Genomic DNA, 21,745 nt, shown 5'->3' with positions numbered 1-21,745 from the left:
ACTCGCCATCAATCTTGAAATTAATGTGAGAGAGTTTAAAATGTGGCATTTGTGTGCTTTAAAAAATGATTAATGAGAGGAAAATGTTTGCAGTGGCCACAAGATGATCTAGATGCAAAAATAATCAGAAATCAGTGAATATTTTCATCAGGCCTGCAGACTTTCCTGTAGCAAGTTGTAGATATTTCATCACTTTTCTTAGCAGAAATGGAAATATCGTTTAATATTTCTGATTTTTATTCAAATGAAGTTTGGAGGATTCTAGATGCTTAATAGGACCAGATTTTTTCTGTTTCACGATCAATTTGATTTTATCGGTACCGCTCCAGCCCCTCAGTGTTTGGCACAGTTCTGTTAGATTTGAAAGCTTTATCTTCCTCCAAACATTCCCAGTTTTATTGTGGCCAAATATTTATATCTTTGTTTCTCAGAAAACTTTTCCCCAAGAAGCACTTTGCTTCTCCTCAAGGGGTTGGTATTATGCATCTTTATTGCACAATTCAATAACTGTTGGTATAAAAATGCTGTATATATCAAACATGGCTTAAAAAGAAATGTAACACCTTGAAATTGAGCCTCTGTCTCTTTAAGAAGCTCCTGCTCTTTCCAACACTCCACCTTCAGCACAACAGTGCTCCTATATTATGCCGTTTAAAGCTGATATTAGGAGCGCTGGACTAAGTATGATAAGTTCTCAAGTGTTTACTAATTGCTGCTAGTCTGGAGAAGCTACTATAAGATACTCTTTGTTTACATTATTATCTGCCTCTAGCTGGAAAAGAAGAGTTCAAGTGCATCAATAAATGTTCACGAGAAGTGCAAACCTCTCACAGTCTGACTGTAGACAATCAGACTGCTGGTCTGCTTTAATTCCCTTTTAACTAAATGTCCAGACTCTAACATTAACAGGTCAACATACTGAGTATTTAATAAACATGTTGGATACCTGCAGACAATAAAAATGCTGAAATCTTAACAAAAAATACCCGACACCACTGTGTAAACAAAATGGTATTGTTCATTTCTCCTAAATGTCGATGCAAACATTGAATTTAACATTTTGCAAATCACAAATCCTCAGGAGCCGATTGTCTCGTGCGAGTGACAATTTGTCTGTAAAACATTATCACAAAGACCAAAGGAAATTAAACGGCGCATCCCAAACAAATTTTGTTCTCGCTATTTGGAGAAACAGGAAGGAAGGCCTGAAAATGCTACAATAAGATACTCTATATTTTCATTATTATCTGCCTCTAGCTGTCCTGAATGGCCTCTCCTGCCCCCTTAATAAGACGCTTATGTCCCCGTTTTCCTGCTGGGCCCCGGGGCTTTGCAAAGGCCTGCTTGTGAGCGTACTGCTTAGGATGGACCTCGTTGTACAGAAATTCCTCCGTCAGCTCGTCTCCATCTTCAATCTCCAACTGCACCACAAAAACACAGAACATTCATGATTCAGAATGCAACTTTGACCTTCTATAATTCATTATAATCCACTACAAGTACATAACTTTGACATAAATAAATCATCGTCTGGTTGAGTAAGTTTTTGATTATCTGTCACCTGTTTATTTCTGGCAATGAGTTTAAATAAAGCCAGATGTCTAAGCTTCAAAATGCAGCTACTGTTTTAGTGTTTTTAAGACAGAAACGCTCACCACACTGCAAAAACACACAAAATCTAAGTGTTTTTTCTGATGCAACTATCTTAGTACTCTTAAATATAGACAAAACTAACAAGTAGCATTTCAGTAAGACATAAGAGCTTGTTTTAAGTCAATACTTCATTAATATTGATTTCCAAAAATGTACTAGTTCCACTTATAAGACATTTTCCCAATGTTTTAAGTGAAATAATTTTTTTGTGGAAATCCAATATTTAAGAATTATTCATTTCAAACCAGCTCTGATATGAAAAGTTACTTGTCCCTTTTGTCTTATTTCCAGTGTACCGAGGTGTTTGCACTATAAATATCTTGGTAAGATTTAGTTAGTGTTTTTGCCGTGTGCGTGGAAGAAACGTACACAGCATGCGCCAAGTAATGAATCTGCATGTAAAACAATGTTATCTAATGTTGTGGCCCATCCACCCCCCTCGCCGGTTTGTCCATCTGCTACCTTTTTGGCTATTTCCAAGCGGTAATCCCTCTCCATGTCCTCCAGTAGTCGACTTTTGCAGCTGGAATACAGCATCCGCTCCTTAATGCTGCAGCTGTATCCTGGCATGGAGTATATGAACACTGCAGAGAGCGGAGAGCATCAAAACACTCAGAAATACACACTTCTGGAAGGAACTTTTTATGTAAAATTCATCTTTTGGCATGTTTTTATTCTTCCATTTGGGTTTCTACTGCCTCTAAAAATAGTTCAAGCTGTTATAAAAAACCACAAAGTCGTTTTCTGGTAAGAAACTAATGTTTTCTAGTGCTTGGAAAATTACCCGTTTCGAAAACCTCCTGATTAAGGCACATTCTATGGGCACTGCGCAGTTACCTAGCAACCACAGTCGACCAAGCCCCGCTACCTAGCAACCAAAGTGGAACTCCAGCGCATTTGGTCAACTGAATTTACTGCTTCAATTCAAATTCAGTTCAAAAATACTTTATTAATCCCAAAGGGAAATTAAATATAAGTAAATAAAGGAGTTCAAATTAATTAATGAGACTAAAATCTCATTATCTAAGAATCATTTTTTGCAAAATATATAGTGAACATGTATTTTAAAGCCCGCAGATCTATCATGACCTGTTCTAGAAAGTATAATAGGTCACCCTTAAGTTCTTTTATGTATTTTTTGTGCATTTAAGCTACACTTACTTAGAATAATAAATATGTAAATCAGATTGGTGGAATACTATAAATGTGTTGCACAATGTCTGTGGGTTCTTATCGTTTCAATATCCAGAAATGTTGGCGCTCTGTGAAATATGATGAAAACTAGATAATACTTTAACCTTTTCTATTTAATTTTTTTAACTTTTAAATTAAAAATTACATATGAAGTGTGGAATCTCAGAAAGGTCATTTTTAATTGGGCAGAAAAAGTTGGAACATGGATCTAAAACAGCAGAAAAATGCAGCAGAATAAACACATCTAACCACTAATCAGCTTCAGGCTCAGAAGGGCCAGGGTTAAAGCATTTAAGGACAAAAGGGTGAAAAAATAGAACTAGTTTAAGCATCTAAATTGTATAGTAGAGGCGATGAAGCGTTTAGAAAATCCAGAGAAAATTGAAAACTCATCCTGAATGACCAGAATCATTGACCTTTTGACCCTATGGATTTCAATCGTAGATGTTTACGGGAAAGAAATGAGTTTAAGACTCATTCAGAAAGCCGCCGCTGGATTGAAAGGCTTCTCGTAAAGAGTGTGGCGGCGTAGCGAAGTATTTCACCTCAGTAAAACCACAGTTAATCCTAATTGATGTATGTACACATCAGCAGTGGCTTTAGAAAATGTTCACAGCCTGTTACAATCACGCTTTTTGGGATGTAGAATGATTAAGCCGTTACAAGTAATTTCAAAACTTTTCCATGTGTAACGTGGCATTTGTCGTGCAAATTTAAAGTGAGAAACCACAACACAAATTAGGGCCATACTAAGACAAACAGAAAAAATAAAATTACAAGAATAAAGTTATAATGTTACGAGAATAAAGTCGAAATAATATGAGAATAAAGTTGTCATATAAATAAAATGGAATAAAATGAAAATATTTTGAGAATAAATTCATATTATTACTAGATCAAAGCTGTGTTCTTATGACTTTATTCTCTTAATTGTATCTATTTTTTCATTAGTGTTGTCCTTATTCTGCATCATAAAAAAAACTAACAAATCTTTTAAATAAAAATAATAATAAGAATAATAATCTACTTGGATAAGTATGCACACTCTTGAACTAACCACTTGTTAAAAAAGACTTGATTTGGAAATATTTGCCTGCTCTGCTTTGCAAAGGTTCTCCAAATCTATCCGAATATGTTGGTTTAAGTCAATAATAAACACTAATTAAAAAAGTACTAGTTTCACTGGCAGATTTTTTTCCACTTAAAACATTTGAATAATGTCTTGTCATAAGTGACAAAAATCTGGTACTGGAAATAATACTTGGTAAGATTTTTTTTTTTGCAGAAAACTGAGAAGTTTAGCTTCATCTGGAGAAAAGTAGCCCCAGATCATGATGCTGCCTCTACCATATTTAACTGTGGAAGGGTTCTGGTGTGGTTTCATCAGACCATAACACATTAAAATTTAAAAAGAGCATTTAAAAATCTATAATAATTCATAAAATAGCACTGAATTGATGAAATGGGTGAAGATTGTTACCGTTTGTTTTCTTAATCTGTTTAAATGTGTTTTTAAAATGTAAAAATTGAGTCTGTTGATTTTAATTTTTGTTTTATGTGTTTTAAGGTATTTTATTATGTCTTTTTGTCTATAATGTTTGTAAAAGTATAATGTTGTTATAATGATACTATGCCACAGACTAACTGGAATCTTTGAAAAAATAAATAAACATTTTCATGCAGGGTTTTAGGAGGTTTTAACCAGATTAAGGTTTTCTTTGGAAGAAAATAATTTTATCTTGTAACCCACATAAACACAGTAGAGAGTTTTCACGTCTAAAACACTTTGCAGAAATTCCTGCAGCTTCTTCTTTTCATCCGTTTAGGAGAAACGTTCAGTTTTTGTAAAGTCACAGCCGTCCCATATTTTCTCCACTTATCGTTAACTATCATCTCTGTGTCGCATTTAATGCTGCTGGTTTTTGTACAAAGGAAGCATTTTGATCTCCTTGCAAGCTTTGGCTTCGACTGAAGGAAGTAAATTGAGTAAATACGTCTCGGACCACAGCTGAACTTTATTTCCACTTAATCAGATTCTCCATAATTAATGGCAGATGTGAACTCAGGACGCCTGAATACGCTCATTGTATCAAAATATGTTTCAAGCAAGAACAAGTTAGGAGTTTGTGCATTTATGCTCTGCTGCTTTTTATGACACATTTACAAATTAGTTTTAGTTAAATCGCACAGGATATTTGTCACTCTGTGGAAAAAGTTTTTACTCAAGGGTTCGTTTTACTTTGGACTCTTAAAGTAGGCCGCTTTTAAAATGTTATGTTTTCCTGATACCAGGAAAAGGTGGGATATGCATGCAACTTTAAACAAATAGTTTTGAATCCAGCGTTCAGGCTTCTTGATTTCATTCCTGCCTTCACTTGCAGAGAATCTGACTAAATGGAAATCAAGTTCTGGTGTCCTAGTGGGATTTTCCTGGAAATTGCTGATTTGCATACTTTAGCTAAAGCCATCATTTGCAGAGAGGTTACTGAATGTCAAAAGGATTTCATTGCACAAATATATCACTCAGCAGAAGGATGCAAATAATTCAAAACACGCGGCAACCATGACATTTCAGAGACTCGATGTTTCTCTGTAATTGATGAAAAGAGTGAAGCTGGCCAACAAGCCAGCAGACGCTGTAAGGATCTGCTGGCCGAGATCTTCATGTGAAAACTGTCGTCTGCGTTTTCTACGTTTTGTTGACGTAGGAGTGAAGCTGCACAACAGGAAGAAAACATCCAGACCTGGCCAACGTCTCTGTGAGAACGAGCTGCTCCCTGATGAAAGCTGTGACTCCAGAAAGTGTGTTTGGAACCAAAACAATGGCAACAACAGGACACAAGTGAAACATGGAGGTTGCAGCATCATACTGTGGGATTACTTTACATCAGATTCTGTCAAGGGGAAGTCAGCTTTTACCCTAAACCTCCTGCTACACTGCAAAAACACAAAATATTGCAAAGTGTTTAGTTTTTGGAGCAGATGTCTTAGTTTGCTTAAAATAAGATAATATTAACTTACAAGTAAGTTTTCAGTGAGATTTAGGAGCTTGTTTTGAGCCAATAATTTCTTAATATTGATGAAAAAGTACTAGTTTTACTTTCAAAATATCTCACTTATAAACATTTCTTCACATTGTCGGGGAAAAATGTCTCGTTTTAAGTGAAATAATTTATCAATGTAACTAGAAGTTTTTCATCGATATTAAGGAATTATTTACTTAAGTCAAGTTTCTAAATCTTACAAAGTACTGGGTACTTGACAGATTATTTTACCTATACCAACTGTTTTAAGTGAAATAATTTGGTAGTGAAAGTAAAACTTTTACATCAATAACAAGCTCCTGATATATCTTGCTGAAAAGTTACTTCTGAGTTAGTTTTGTCTTATTATGAGTGTAATAAGATATTTGCAATAGAAACTAAACCAAAAATGCTTGGATTTTGTGTTATTATAGTGGAAAAGGCTGGAAATACCTTTATTTTTATTTAATTTTTGAGCATCACAGCAAACATACTGTAGATCCAGGTAACAAACAAAACAAAGACGTCAGAATGACCCTGTAAGAGTTAAAAACCACATCTGTGGTCACTTGAAGAAGGCTGTGAACCAGAGATGTTCTCTCAATCTGACAGATTTGAAGAGCTTTACTAAAGTAGATTAGGAATATATTACGAAGTCAAAGTGTGGGATTCTGATGAACTTACCCAAAAAAAAGCTGCAGTTTAAAGCTGTGCACACTTGTGCAAACAAATTTATAACAGCTTTTTTTGTTGTTACACAACATTCATGTTACATTAAACAGAAAAAGCTTTTGAATTACCTTATTTTTTCTTTAAATTAAAGATCGTTGCATGTGAAAGGGGTGTGCACCGTTTCAGATCCACAGTGTGGAGTCACAACCGTTTTTTCTCACTTAAATATTTGAAACATAGCAAACTACGCTTTTACTTTCAAAATGAATGAGTTAACTAAACATTTCTTCACATTGTCGCAAAGTGATGAGAGGAAAATAACTCAGACTGAGTTCGTGCAAATGTTGGGTTGGAGCACAATGGCAAAAACAGGATTATTACGGTACAGTGATCAGGAGCGTACCAACAGATTCCAGGTAATCTCCTTCATGGGAGTGCTTGTAAAGGAAGAAGTGATATCTGGGAGTGTCTTTGGGAACCCTGCGGGGTAAATCACGAGTTTCTGTCGGGTTGGCGTGGACCAGTTCTATCGTCTCCTTTTCCACATCCAGCCTCTGAAAACACCAGAATAAACAACAAGAAGCTAAGCGGCTCTTTGATTGTTGGTTCAGAGACACAGCTCTTCCTGCTCACCAGCTGTACATAGTTGATGCGCCTCTGGGCCAGCAGGTGTAGGCTTCTTTTGGCTGACTCCTGCAGAGGAAAAGCGAGGCCCTGAAGTGTCTGGTGTTTGCTCTCCACGCTGATTTCTGTCTTCACCTGCAGGGGGCAGCACAGCATTGACAGGATATGTGAAATACCTTTTAGAGACTCAAAGTGTTGAAGGAATGGTAAAACTTTCTATTTCCCAATATTCAGAGCCAATAAAGTGGGGGTGTCCAAAGTGTGGCCCGGGGGCCATTTACGGCCCCTGAAAGATACAAATTTGGGCCTTCAGTATTTGATATAGATTGATACTTTATATCTTTATCTGGGCAAAATTATCACAAACAAGTAAAATCTTGGCTTTAATACAAATGATTTGCTTTGCTAAATACACCAAGCATTTTCATAGAAAGAGTGACCTAAATCCTGATTTTATTCATCAAGATTGATGCCTAGAAAATTAGCAAAATACTTTTAATAAGGCAAATCTGCAGAACCATTTTTAAGTTTTGGATTTTGAATAATTTACAAATCCTTTTCTAGCAGCAGATCCACTACTTTATTTGTTTAATTCAAGTATTGCATCTTCAGTTTATTGTTAAGTGTGTAAAAATATAAATATTTTTAGCCCTTGAGGTCTTTCAACTCAATGATTTTGGCCCATGTGACAAAAAGTTTGGACACCCTGCACTGAAGCATAGAGATATAGTAACAATTAATGAACATACCTGTTTTACCCGGCCCTGGAAAAAAAATCACAACACAGAATTACCTTTTCAAGAAAAACTGGAGACATAAAATTATGTGGGAAGAAAATTGGCCTTATTTGTAAACATTTGTAATGTTTTTGTTTCACTTAAATGTTTCAGATCAACTTTAATATCAGAAAAACATGCTGAATAAGTAGAGAGAAAAAAAAGTTGAATCCTGGCATGTTTTCTCAGGGTACTCCGGCTTCCTCCCACAATCCAAAAACATGATTTGGTTTCTCTAAATTATATTATTGTGTGAATGGTTGTTTTTCCTGTGTATTTCTGTGTTTTTTTATGTCCACAGAAATACAAAAATATAGTTTTTAAATGGAGATTTAATTTATTAAGTGAATAAAGCGATTCAAAAAAACCTGGTCCTAAGTGAAAATATATTCCCATCCCTTGTTAAAACATAAATGAACTGTGGAAAACCATGTTTGTAATAAACTACCCATTTCCAAGCTATGTGCAGGGAAGACGGCACAGCGGCGGACAGGCTAACTTCTCACCTCTGTGATTTTGATCCTCTGCAGCTCCTGCTCAGCTAGCGTGAGCGGAGCCGGACCCAAGCAGGACGACACGTAATGCTGGTAACCCTGCAAGCAGACGTCCTCCTGCAGCAGCAAAGCAAGAACGAGATCGGCATTAAACATTAAAATGCAGACACATCGTGAAAGTAGTGGTGAATTTAAAAGGTTTTCAACCTCAGTGGTGCCAAATATCTCGTACTTCAAGTGGCCGCCGCCAAACTCTTTTTTCACTGTAGCACGAGTGGCGGCGTACAACATCTTCTGCTTCACCTTCAAACAGCAGACATGAATTCATTGATCAAAATCCTTCCTTCATGTAGGTCACAGCGGTCAATTTGTACATTTTTGTTAATTGTTTCATTCTTTCACCAATTAAACAATTAAAGCTGCAGGATGTAACTTTTATAAAGTTTGGCATATTTGTTAAAACTGTCATTTTGTCGTGACACCATCATATAAGGCAGATAATCTGTGAAAACATGTTAGCTCCTCAGCCTTCTCCCAGTACTATGTGGAGAAATATACAACTGTCATAAACAACCAGTCAGAGCAAGAAGGGGGGTCTTAGCACTGTCAATCATTCTCATGTATGTGCTGCTCACACCCTCCGCCTTACTCTTAGCTAAGCTACAGCCGGTTCACCACACCAGAGCCGGCCATGAATGCTAAGGCTAGTTCGTATGGCCACTGATAACATATTTTCCCAGAACAGTAAGTTGTTTCTCAGCCATTAAGTGTGTGTATACACGAGATTGATTGACAACACTAACATGCTCCTCCTGTTTTTAACCAGGATAAGAGCATTTCATCAGACAGCAATAGTGGCTTTAATAGATCAGAGAGGAGTTAGATCTTGTTTTGCAGATTGCCGGTCTCATATTAAACTGTCATGACATAATGATGATTTTAACGATGAATATGTTAAAAACATTCTTTTTAAAGTTACATACTACAGCTTTAGCAGTTATGATGGTGTATTCAGTATTGCAAGTGCAACTTTCACCCATTTTTCTTCAAATGTAACGAAGATCACAGACTAGTTTGTTCGGTCTGTAGGACGCGTCCAAAATCTGAAGTTGTTCTGCAGTGCATTTAAGCTAGATTTTTATGAAGCTTTTGGAGTGCTTGCTTCTTCCTCTCTGAGTGGCCTTTCAGCCTATGTTGGTACAGAATATGTTTCAATGAGAATACTGACACTGTGTGATCAACTTTAGCATTGTTAGCATCTTGTTTTGCATTTGTGTTGGGATTGTGATGCATATTTCACATTAAAACGCGTTTATCTCTAAGTCCCAGAACCCTTCTCCTTCCTAAACTCGATGATGGCTGGACGTTCCCATACTGCTTACGCTTCTGCAAACACCATGTGAATCAACATGGCAACTTCAGACATCTGGGAATTGTTTCCAAAGCTGAACCAGAATTGCTCCACAGCTCTCATCCTGACATCTCAACTTATTAATTTTTTATTTAATTTGAAGAGAGCAACAAAAAAAATCTTAAAAGTTATGTTTCTCATTATTCTGGCATTTAGCAAACATAGTTTTGATGATCTCACACAAGAAATGTAGTTTGATTTCAAACAGTTGTTTTGTCTTTTTATATAATAATCTAAACAAATGTTTCAACTGGTTACAAAACTAAACATGCACAAAGGTCTTAACAAAGCACAAAAATGTGATTACTTCGGCTGAATTTAAATTAAAATAAAACGGAGTTAATATAGAGTTTCAGATAAAATTTTTGGGGTTGGTGTGTCTCCCTAAAGTTTTGTTGCCATTAGCAACATGTTTTTCTTTTCCCTTACTGGAGACTGGTCAGGAGACCAGGAGATGAAAATCCACTCGTAGCCCAAAGCATTCTGGGAGTCGAGCCGGTACAGGATGTAGCAGGGCTCCTGGTCGTCCAGGAGAGGAAGCAGGAAGTGGTCATAGTCCTGGTCCCAGTGCTGCTGTGGCTCTCTGTAGGCTCCCAACACCAGCTGCTCTGAAAATCAGACCAGTACTCATCACATACCAGAGCCTCTCTAGTGTAACACATAGAGCCGCCACATCTAGATTTCACATCAGCAATAAACATGGAGAGAGATTAGAATAACCAGGATGATTTTAAATGTGTTTCCTTTACAACTGAATCTAATTAAGTAATTAGAGAAATAATTTTAGGAAGGAAATAGAGAAACAGACAAACTATTAAAACTTAATACTCAAAATATTTTTGTTTTAAAGCAAATAAAATGCTTCATATTTAATACATTTCTGTGCAATACATAATCTATTTTTGATGTTGTGAGACTATAATTAAAAAAATCAAAATTATTTTTCAATTTTCTTTTTTTACATCTCAAACCCTTGAGAACAGGGGTGTTCAAAATGTGATTCAGGGGCCACAAGTGGCTCTTTAGAGCTCCCACAATGGCCCTCAAAAACTTTAGCTAGAAATGTTTTTAAGATATAATAGCAAATACAAGTTTTAGCAGTTTTTTTTTTGTTTTTTTTTTTCACAGAATTACACAAAAATTACAAACAGTATCTATTTAGATCTGTTTTTCTTGTAATTATATTGGAAATTAGAGGCTTTTTTAAGTGTCCACAAATATTGACCATCCATAGAATAAAGTTTTACTATTTTCTTTATCTTAAAAGGTAAAAAAAATAGTGATAAAACTGTGACTCTGTTTGTCACCACAGCGAATTTTGCTGGATGATAAATTGTTCCAGTAATTATTGATAAATGATAATAAAAGGTGCTTCAGAGGAATAAAGACTAAAAAACTATTTCTACCCAACAGATGTTGTTTACATGAACACCGCTAATTCACCCAAACCCTGAGGTTTCTGCGCACTTCTACTATTTTCTTTTCATGATTATTTAAATATACTTATTTATTTGCACTGCCTTTGAGAGTTGCTATTTTTTTTTTATTTTGTTGCGCTTTCTTGCACAATGACAAAGGAACAATAACAATAATATTGTAATTTTGAGACAATTTTCAAGTAATATAATGATGCCAACATAATAATACAAGTTTGCCCTCTCAAAGACCAATAAACTTTAAATTTGTAAAAAATAAATAAATAAATAAAATAAACACTGAGACTGAAAGATATTTTAAATATCTAAAATAAAACCAATAATAAACTGGATTATAATGTAATCAAAATGGAAATTATGGAGCTCATTTTAATTTATCAAGGGATTAATTAACTGCTTATTGTGACAGGCTTTGTACTTTTTCAAAAGGTCATGTGACACAACCTTTATTTGAGGGCCAAAATGGTTGCCAACCCCTAATCTAGAGGATTAGGTAAATTCTCCTAAAATGAACTGCTTGACTGACCTGGAAGGTTGTGAAAGCAAAATTAACAGATTAAACTAACAGAAACATGTATTTGTTCCCCAGATATCTACTGCACAGCCTTCCTGAGTAAAATCTGAAAACGTTGGCTGCTATGATAAAAGAAAATAAGATTAGGTTTGGAGTTAAAAAAATCCAGCTGGGTTATTTTGTGTGAAACACAGACAGAAACCTGGAGTCTGGTGTCCTTTGTTGGGTACAGGGGGATTTTCCCCTTCCACTCTCTTGGGGCAAGTTTCTATTCTGAGCTGCAACACATTCCAGCTCTGCAAGCACATACTTTCCATCAGCCATTCTCTGCTGTCTTTATGCGTCTAAACAAGTATGAACCTAACTACTGACTGCTTTCTCACTTAAATGTTTTTGTGAGGTGTCAGCTCGGTGAATAGGAATCTCAGGGTGATGCTATCAGATGCAGAGATCTTGTTTTATCTTTGACACTGGAACAGGCAGAGCGCGTCAAGTGTTGGTTCAAATAGCCGAGCGATGACCCGAGAGAGCAAAGTGCACTGGGGTAGATTTAAGCCGATCATCCGGGTGTAGGGTTCTGTTTTCAGTACTGGTACTGTCCAACTTTAATATTCATGTTTGAATCATTCGGGAAACTCCTGAAGCATCATCCGTGCTTTAAAATGTTATATTTAGTGGCACCTGAACTGAAAACTAAATATCAGGATGCAGCCTAAACAGCATTAATTTGATATCCCAGTGGCGCCCCCAAGAGGAGGACATGAGGGGGCCATGGCCCCTTTGTGAAAAATGTTCACCTCCCCTCCCCCAGAGAATCATAAAGACAAAAACCCACTAAATAAATAAATACAAGATAAATAAAATTCTATATTTTTTTTCTTTTTTCAATTTTAAAATTATTGTCATTATTAATATTATTATCCGTAGATTTTCTTGTTTTGAGTTAGTTTGTAAACATTTTGTCTATGTAATATAATTTATTTGTTGGCACTTTATCCCAATACATTGAACTGGCACATGAATATTATAATATGGTTTTAATTATAAAGTGAGTCAGTAAGTAATGTATGCACATTTTCTCTGTCCTACTAATTGCGCCCCTGGATATTCTCCCACATATTAGCAGTTTTTATTGTGTCATTATCAAAGTGTTTATGACACTGCTATTAAAATGTCTTAACTCTTTCCCCACTACAGTTTTCACTTTAAAACTACAAACCACAATGTATCTTATTGAGATTTTATGAGGGACCAACACAAATTGGTACATAACTGTGAAGTTAAAAGACGAGATAGCCTCCTGTGCTGAAATATTTCTAAATGAAATCCAGTAAATGTCATTTAGAAGTCACATTTATAGTAAAGTACAATATTTATGTATTTTAATACACAAATTAAAATGCATAATTTTAATTTATGTATTAAATTAAAATTAATATTGTACTTTTAATTTTAGTTTAATAAAATTATGTATAATTTCAGAGAGCATCAGTGAACAAACAGCATAATGAACACAAGGGAACATACTGGAGATGTCAGGGAGGAAGATATGAATAACTTTAAAGCAGGATTAGGTTATGAGCTTTAAACATATCAGACAGCAGTTTTATCAATTAAAATTCTGTTTTTCATAACTGCAAATTGACCAACAAATAGCAAATTCTTTTAAAAATCACAAGCTTCTTAAGGTAGACACTTATCAAAAATTATAAGTTGAGGTTTTTCAACAGGTCATATAACATTTGTCTCTCTAAGTAAGTTTTATGTAGCTTAAATGAGGGCAAAATGGCTCTTTGGATTGTGAAAGTTGCAGCCCTTTGGTCTAGTCAAAGTGTAGATTGTAATCCTGCTGAAAATCTATGAAAGTCTTGAAAACCGATGTTCCTAGATGCTCTCCATCCAATCGGTCTGAGCTGTTTTCCAAAGATTGGGTGAAAATGTCTCTAGATGTGCAGCCCCAGAAGTTTTACAAAGTACTTCTTTAGAGGACTGAGCACAAATTCACACAAATGTAAATTTTTAATTCATAAAAGTCCTTCTATTTTACCTTAGTCTATCATATAAAATCCCAACAGAATACATTTTATTGGGGGTTTGTATACTTTAGCAAAGAACTGTATGCCCATAAATACCAGTACACGAAAGCTTTCCGTCAAAGTATCAGATTGAAGCACCAGCCCTTCTCTGTCACTACGCTGTCTGACCTCAACCCTATAAATATGTGACCAAATATTTCAAGTGATCTCTTCTGTTCACAAAGATAGCCCCAAAAACTTCCCACATTGCATCTGACATGAATCATATTACAGCGTGACATTGGGTCCACACAAAAACATGATGTAAACACCTCGGGAATAAACAGTTGCCTAGAAAGCTATTGCTTCATCCAGCTTTTCTGTCGTCTGAAAGCAAAGCAGCTTTCAGACGACAGCTGCTCTGGTTTTCATTTTCCCGAGGACAAGACTAACTTTTCCCCTACTTTCCTTTTTTTTTCTCGCCTAGTCATTGCTGTGAATACCAGGGAACTTAAATGCTTTCAACACAAGCTCTGTTGCTTGAGGGAGGTCAAGCCATGAAAACTGAAAATAGTTTGGAGCCAATTTCATTTGAGTCAGAGAGAATCAGCTGTTTTCTAAGATATTTAAAAATGTCATTTTCAGAGTTAGCTCATAACTAGTTACATTTATTCAATTACATTTACTTGGGTAATGTTTTGGGAAAAAATTACTTTTCCAAGTATTTTTTGTTACTCTTTAGTTTAACCTGAGTAACTATTGTTGCTCTTACTTGAATGAAATTTCTGAATACTTATAATACAAGCTTGTTTTAACCAAAACATCACCAGACACACATGTAGATTTTGTTAGTTTTATTGAAAGGAATTGTTTTTTTAAATTATTCCTAATTATTTTAATTTTGGTCTTTAAAATACCAAAATTTCCACATAACCTTATATTTTGGTACATTTGATTATGCAATTTTAAAATATTAAATTATTGATGTTTTGGTCAGTTAGTCATTACTTGACAGCCTTTTAACCAAATACTTTTTGACTCTTGACTAATTTCTTGGACAGCTACTTTTTACTTCTACTTGAGTAAAAATATATTGAAGTAGTCAATATATAATGTCTACATTTCTTTGGTAAAAACCTATGGTCATTTTACCAGATTTTATTGAGAAGTTAAATTATTTCCAAGATTTGAAATGATCTAATGCAAAAATAAAAGTAGATCAAGCTACATTTATAACCAAATTCTAACAATTCCACTAAAAATAGAGGAATATAAAAACTGTACTAATATTTTTTTCTGTGAAGCACTGGTTTAGTTTTGTGAACTTAAAAAACGTTTTTGTACACACTCAGGCTTTGTCCCTGAAGGTTTATTTAAGTCAAGGTTCAAATAATCTGTGCCAACTGTACAACCAAACTGATCCAGAGGACCGGCTTGTCCACTGCGGGGTATCCGATGTCAGCAAGTAAAATTTAAGACTTTTTGAGGCCAGCTTGAATTAAATTTCAAACAGAAAAAGACTATAAATACAGGGGATTATCGAGTACAGTGAAGTGACAGCCAAACGGTGATACATTTGCACTTAACCGTTATGGATGTAAGCTAGCTAGGCTACATTAGCAGCTGGTTACCAACCGCCGCCATAGATGTCAGCGCGCGCAACGTTTGCCACACAGAAAAGTTCCAACTGCGTATCATTTAAAACAACTTAAGGCCGCTGATTATCATATTCTTTTCTGTTTGTTGCGTCCCTTTAAGGGTTTTTTAAGGATGCGCGGACACCCTGCTCTGGGTCACTCACCGTCCTGGATGCAGACTTTGATGAGGCGCGCCGCTCCGCCTCTTGCCCTGGCCAGGAACTGCCGCAGCTCCGGCGTCACGACCAGCGCGAGAAACATGGCGGGTCAAGTTGAGTCTTCCTCCCGCCGGGGGTAACAGCGCGCGGGGGTGTTCAAGGAGGGAGGCGAGGATGGTTTAAGACGAAGCAGAACCAGGAACTCCACCGAACCACAACAATCAGTCCAAATTAGGATGAAGTATGAAGAGTCGTCCTTCTTTGATGCAAGACTGCAGAGCGTGTCTGTGTATCTGGACTCAAAGTGTGACGGAATGAGACGGGACACTGCTCAAGTAACTGGGACAGTGTCATGTGGACAGAGGTGGAACCTGATCACCTCTCTACCAAATTTAGCTCCATCTCTGACTGTCCAGCCAGGGGTGCTGGCCTGTGAAGAGCCAGAGACCCAAAACTGTGGTGATGTAAACCCAAAGGCCAGCCAATATTTAATAATGAGTGACCAGCCTGGGCTGAGAACGGGGTTAGATACCGGCTTTTCAATTATATTTAGTGTTTGATGAGTTAATGTAACCAAAGTGACTTTAAGGAAACTATCCCTGACTCAAATATTTCCACATGAGATGATTCTGATGGTCAACAGATTGTGTAAGATGTTTATGCTCCAATAAAAATCAGGTCATACTGGGTTTTAACATAACTATAGCTCTAACCTTACAAAGAAAACACTTTTAAACCACACTTTAAATTAAATTCAATCCTATTAACAAATCATCACTTATAATTTGAACCTAAAAATGTATTTCCTTCCCAGATGCTCTAAAATACATGGAACTATGTTATTTTAACCTTTGTACACTAATTTCAAAAATACCAAAGACCCAAAAAGAAATATAAATTGGCACAATTAAAAAAAAAAGTCAAAACTATTTTTTTTTTTTTACAAAGGAAACAATTTAATGTTAAATAGAAATATAAAAAACCAAACATGTTTTATTCCTACAACTGATTATTTACAATTTGATTTTGTGACATTCACACTGCCCCCTGCTGGTCAGCTGCTGCTCCTACTCCTCAGTCATCAATGGTCGGCAACCAGAAAGCCTGAAAGATTAAATTCACAACAATCACATTTAAGTCACTTCAGCCATTACCGTTTACATATTTGACTGTTCATTCTACACAGAGAGGCAGAAAATCTCTTAAATATTTTATTACAAATTGGACTTAAATTCTGTTTTAGTAGAAAAAGCATTCAGATGTGAAATCAGGTGATCTGATTCCTGTACTTTTATCTTAATCTTTTTGCAACTTTAAACATTCAATTAATGTTTAAAGTTGCGTTTTTCTCTTTTTTTGATTGTTTCATGTTTTCATTTTTACAGAATCTAAACAAAATCTTTAAAAAGCACCTCATATATAGACAAATTAAATCAAGAAATGCACAAACATTAGTAAAATGTAATGATATAATGTTTGCTATTTTTAATAATTCATCAGTTTATCTAATAGCTAAGCTTATTTCTCAAAGAAATGTCTTTGTCAAGCCTGAGGCAACGTTTTCTTTGTCTTAAACTCACCATGTTGGAGCAGGCACTGGCAAAGGTCATGAACTTTGGATTGAACTGCAGACAGGTAATTGGGCCTGTGTGCTTCCCGTCTAATAACGCCACCTTCATCCCGCTTTCAGCATTCCACACATGGATCTTTCCATCTTCAGAGCCTAAAACACATCAAATGTTGGAGGTAAACATTCACATTCAGTAATAAAAAGCAGATTACTGAAATAATGAAAGTAACTCTGGTTAACCAGCATCGCTACGCTCCCTGATCTCTGACATGACTGGGATCAGGTGCAGACAGTGTCCATGTGGGACAGTGAGTCTACAATTCTACCGAAATACAGCATTGGCAAGCAAAATTTTAATGAATTGCACAGTAAATACCTTAGCCTACCAAATATTGCATTAAAGCCATTCTTTGTACTATTATATTGCAACAATACAATAAAATGTTGTTAGAGGTATTTTTTAGCTGCAAATTATCAAGCGTATGCTAAAGGAATGCTGTTTTATTGCATTGTAGGCAATAAAATTTTTATTTTAGAATGTCTTTTTAATAAGTGGTTAAATCCAAAATAGAATATGCCACTTCTTCATCTAATTAATCAATCAAACATCAGAATAATCAGTAACCAAGTAATTATTGAATGCAGCCCTACTAAAAATACAGAATTCGTTTTCATAATCAACCTTATAATATCTTCTTCAGCTACTGGCACATTTATCAAGGAACCTGTAATTAATTTTCATCTTTTAGTTAACATTTGCTCAATTTTATTTTTGAGTTACTTCATGTTTACAATGAAAGAAATTTCCCCAGATATTGGTGCGTCTCTAAATTAAACAACAACCATCCTGCCTGTTCTCAGAGCAGCTGTAGGATTTTAATAAAGCCTTAGATCCAAAAAAACAGTTAAAATTATATTTTGTATCATGTGAGCTGAAATCTGGTCTGTGCTTCAGCTGAAAACACTTCCATCCTTATTCCAAATAAATTAAATGTTCTTTTTGCTGAACTGTTAATTTAATCACAGATAAAGTGACACATAAAAACACGCTTATCCAAACTCACCAATCATCACAAACTGAGAATCAGGAGTGAAAGAAGCCTCTAAGGTTACGCCTTTACTGTTGTTGTAGCCCTGTGGATAGAAAATATAAACCCTCAGTTTTATTTTTTACCAAATATTTATTCTCCATTTTGCAGTGACTCCATCTTTACCCCGAAAGAATGCAGCACCGCCCCTTTAAAAGCGTCCAAAATGCGAAGCGCCCCGCCGTTGGTTGAAAGAAGGATGAGTTTTCCATCATTGCTAAACTTGAGTCCAGTCCACTCACATGTCCGATCGTACTGAAGCTTGAAAGTTGCAAACGGACCCTGTTGGCAAGAGAGATCGATTTAGTTCTTTTTGGATCAATTTAATTAGTCGAGCGTCAGACCTCCTTCCATACCTTATCAAATGAGCGCAGATCATAAAGTTTAACCATCTCTGAATTTATGCCAGCTGCAAAAATGAGACCCTCTGGATCAAATGAGCAAACAGGCTTCCCCTGCAGGTGCATCAAACCCTAAAAATGCAAAAATAGCAGCAAATACAGCATTAATTTTCTAAACTCGTGGTGCAAGACTACAGAGAACAAACCAACTCCAAATTCAATTTGTTAGGAAGGTTTAATTTTTACAGCACAAGTGTCAAACTACTTCTAACAAATGAGTAAAACTAGATGCCTACCTGGCAGTTCGGTGAGCGCAGATCCCACAACCTGATCGTTTTGTCTAATGAGCCGGAAATAAACGTGTCATCCACAGGAGACATGGACAGAGACGTCACTCTGATGAAAACACACAGGAAGAGGAATCATGAAAACACAGAAACATTGAACCAATCGCGGAAACACGAGGACAGCACTCACCTTTTGTTGTGTCCAGGAAAATACCGGATATATTTGTTGTCATGAAGAGACAAATACCGGATAGTGTCTTAAAGACAAAGAACAAAATAAGTGGCACCAACATACCAAAATAAACGATTATTTCATGCATAATAGAAAAGAAAAGAGAAAAAAAAAATCAATCCAAAGCTCGTCTGAAGATTGCACTCAACCGTAGGCAAGGCAGTCACTTGTACAGTTAGCTCCTGTATGGGGTAGAATCACAGACCCTCAAACTGTACAAACAACTACCTCAGGCTACAGCGAGCAGCGCGGCGAGCAGCTACGCAACACAAATCATCACCTGAGCCAAGGCAGCAGTAAATTATGCGACAAAACAGAAATTAAAATCAAAATGGCATGCATTTAAACATACATCTTCTGAATACATACCATCGATTTTGTTGGAACTGTAGACCACTGTGTTTGCAGCATGCGTATACCTGATCAGATCCACGCCATACTTTTTACTGTAGAGAGTTCTTTTGGGTCTGTCATAAATGGGATAAAAAAAACAATAAATTAGAGGAAATTAATCAACAGAAGCACACTTAATAATACAAATAATAATTCTACAATAATTTAGAAACCTTCCAAGGTCAATGTTTGCTACTTTTTACTGAAACTCATCTTGAAATGATTCAGATTTCTAACAGATAAGGGGACTAAAAAAAAACCCACTACACTTGATTTTTATTGTGTCATTATTTACACTCTTGTAAATAATTTTGCAAAGCACTGAATCCTTTTTCTTCCAGGTCGCGATGATGCGCTACTCTGTTAGTCTCTTTGGACCTTCCTCCAGGACTCTTACTAACTTTGGCTAAAAGTGATAACGAACCAACTAATGTTTTAAAATATACATTTAAAAAGAAATGCTGGTTTTAGCAGTGCCAGTTTTTTGTGAAACAATTGCATTGACATTCCACAACATAGTGATACTAAATATACCAGTAATAGACTTCTAGATCTATTTCTTTTAGTAAGTTTGTCAAATTTTCTCTTTACTAATATTCCCCAGATGTCAAAAATCGCATAGAAGAAAATGGATCCTCTTTTCCAAAAAAATATGTTTTTATTTCAAAATAATCAAAAAGGAGTAAAATGATTGTTCTTCAGAAATTACATCATTTTCCCTATTGTAGATGTTTATCAAAAATTGTAAGTTGTCTTTCTTTCAGCGCTACCTTTCTTTCAAGAGGTTTCTATGCATCTCTAACTGTGGTTCTAAATTTTCTAAAATTCAGATAACACTTGTGATTGTAATACAAAAATGCAAAAACTTTTATCCTTCCAAACAAACAAGTTGGTATTCACAATTAAATCTAATTTAAGTCACAATAAAATTGACAGATATCCATTAAAAAACTCCCAATTCAACACTAAATGGAGAGCTCCTTCAGTGACATGTTCTGCATCATTAGTGCACAAATGAGCGTCATCACAGATCCTTCCTTCCAGCAGACTTTATAAACATCACAGCTTCAACAAGTCTTATACGGTTGCTGTTATTTGCAGTTTTTCTAATTTCAAATAACATTGTTGATCATATTTGAACATCCCTGTTTGCATTTTTTTTACTTCCTGCAAATAATATTTTTTTATAACAAATATCTATGCAAATGTATATTTTCTGCTCCAAATAAAGATAGTCAACTGTACATTTCTGTTAATCTGAGTTTACCATTATTATCATAGTATTATTTTTCTTATGTTATAAACTTTCCTTTACCTTCCTGTATGCATGTTCCCACTTATCCTCAACTTGCTGCTGTGACAACTGAATTTCCCCACTTTAAATATTCTAGCCCCGTTTAACCAAAAGGAGAAATGGCGGCAGAACAGCTTAAATATTTAAGATCGAACTATACAACGCTCACTTGATACAGCACCAGTTTGTCGTCTTAATTATGCGACTTGTTAAAAACTCTAGAAATATTAGGTGAAATTAAAGCGCATTTTCTCAATTTAGCCATCCCCTCCCACTTAGTTTAACAGTAATAATATTCATACAAGTGTTTTGCTTGATGAATATGAAACTGAATATTTGATGGCACACAGGCTTTAAAAAAACACAATACTGGTCCAGTTTTAACCGGCAGACTCGTTTATTTTTAATTTCATGCTGCATCGCTCTAAGCACCGCAGCAGGCCTCAGCCATTAGCTTAGCATAAAGCTAACATAAAAAACAAGAGGAGCAGCTCTTACTTTCCCTCCTGGCAGTCGTACAACACTAAGGAGTCGTCGTCGCTGCTGGAAATGATTGCCTCTCCGTTGGAGCAAAAGTCGAAGCAGTTAATTTTGTCCGAGTTTTCTCGGAACACTTTAGCAACCCGAAAGCTCCGGAGCACATTGTCCGTTAGCTTCATGGTGGCCTGTCTGTGTCTGAGGGGGAGCTGGCCCTCGCCCCGCTTTAGAACCACTCAAGGGTCACAGTTACGGTGATTTGTGGAGATATATAAACAAAAGCGGTGCAAGAAAAAGTTGTTATTGGGAAAATAAAGTCCCCAAAAACGGCAACCAAATCCCGCCTGGGGTAGTTTGAGTCCACAGCAGACGGTACGAAAGCTCAACGCCTTCGACACGTCAGTGACGCACAAATCATCACGTGACCGCGCAGTGGCCCAAAATGATGTCTTATCG

General features: G+C 36.0%; 2 protein-coding genes across 3 annotated transcripts; both read right to left on the bottom strand.

The window, feature by feature from the left end:
- Window positions 1–800: 800 nt before the first annotated feature.
- On the bottom strand, window positions 801–15,936 carry twf2 (twinfilin actin binding protein 2). 2 transcript variants are annotated; one of them, XM_028002021.1, is made up of 9 exons: window positions 15,614–15,936; window positions 10,277–10,455; window positions 8,644–8,739; window positions 8,449–8,553; window positions 7,916–7,930; window positions 7,176–7,301; window positions 6,946–7,096; window positions 2,116–2,237; window positions 801–1,421 (listed from the first exon to the last, which is right to left on the bottom strand). In XM_028002021.1, exons 1-9 carry the CDS (start codon window positions 15,708–15,710, stop codon window positions 1,254–1,256), a joined length of 1,059 nt encoding a protein of 352 aa, XP_027857822.1. In that variant the 5' UTR covers window positions 15,711–15,936; the 3' UTR covers window positions 801–1,253. The 2 variants fall into 2 exon arrangements, with proteins under 2 accessions (XP_027857822.1, XP_027857824.1); XM_028002023.1 differs by lacking the exon at window positions 7,916–7,930.
- Window positions 15,937–16,574: 638 nt separating this feature from the next.
- On the bottom strand, window positions 16,575–21,694 carry wdr82 (WD repeat domain 82). Its single transcript, XM_028002024.1, has 9 exons — window positions 21,311–21,694; window positions 19,495–19,592; window positions 19,084–19,150; window positions 18,903–19,002; window positions 18,622–18,738; window positions 18,392–18,547; window positions 18,242–18,311; window positions 17,188–17,330; window positions 16,575–16,711 (listed from the first exon to the last, which is right to left on the bottom strand). Exons 1-9 carry the CDS (start codon window positions 21,469–21,471, stop codon window positions 16,682–16,684), a joined length of 942 nt encoding a protein of 313 aa, XP_027857825.1. The 5' UTR covers window positions 21,472–21,694; the 3' UTR covers window positions 16,575–16,681.
- Between the last annotated feature and the right edge of the window lie 51 nt (window positions 21,695–21,745).

Source organism: Xiphophorus couchianus, chromosome 20 (assembly GCF_001444195.1).
Source record: "Xiphophorus couchianus chromosome 20, X_couchianus-1.0, whole genome shotgun sequence".
Lineage (NCBI taxonomy): Eukaryota > Metazoa > Chordata > Actinopteri > Cyprinodontiformes > Poeciliidae > Xiphophorus > Xiphophorus couchianus.
The sequence above is the reverse complement of the archived record's forward strand: the minus strand, read 5'-3'. Positions and strand labels throughout refer to the sequence as shown.

Bases quoted from the DNA above. Each gene is read 5' to 3' on its own strand.
- wdr82 (XM_028002024.1), bottom strand. From the start codon at position 21,471: ATGAAGCTAACGGACAATGTGCTCCGGAGCTTTCGGGTTGCTAAAGTG. The intron at 18,312-18,391 runs GTAAAGATGGAG...TTCTATCCACAG, and splicing joins CGGTGCTGCATTCTTTCGGG to GGCTACAACAACAGTAAAGG. The intron at 16,712-17,187 runs GTGAGTTTAAGA...TTAATCTTTCAG, and splicing joins CCAGTGCCTGCTCCAACATG to GCTTTCTGGTTGCCGACCAT.
- twf2 (XM_028002021.1), bottom strand. From the start codon at position 15,710: ATGTTTCTCGCGCTGGTCGTGACGCCGGAGCTGCGGCAGTTCCTGGCC. The intron at 8,554-8,643 runs GTTGAAAACCTT...TTGCTGCTGCAG, and splicing joins AGATATTTGGCACCACTGAG to GAGGACGTCTGCTTGCAGGG. The intron at 1,422-2,115 runs GTAGCAGATGGA...TTTGTGGTGCAG, and splicing joins GCTTGGAAATAGCCAAAAAG to TTGGAGATTGAAGATGGAGA.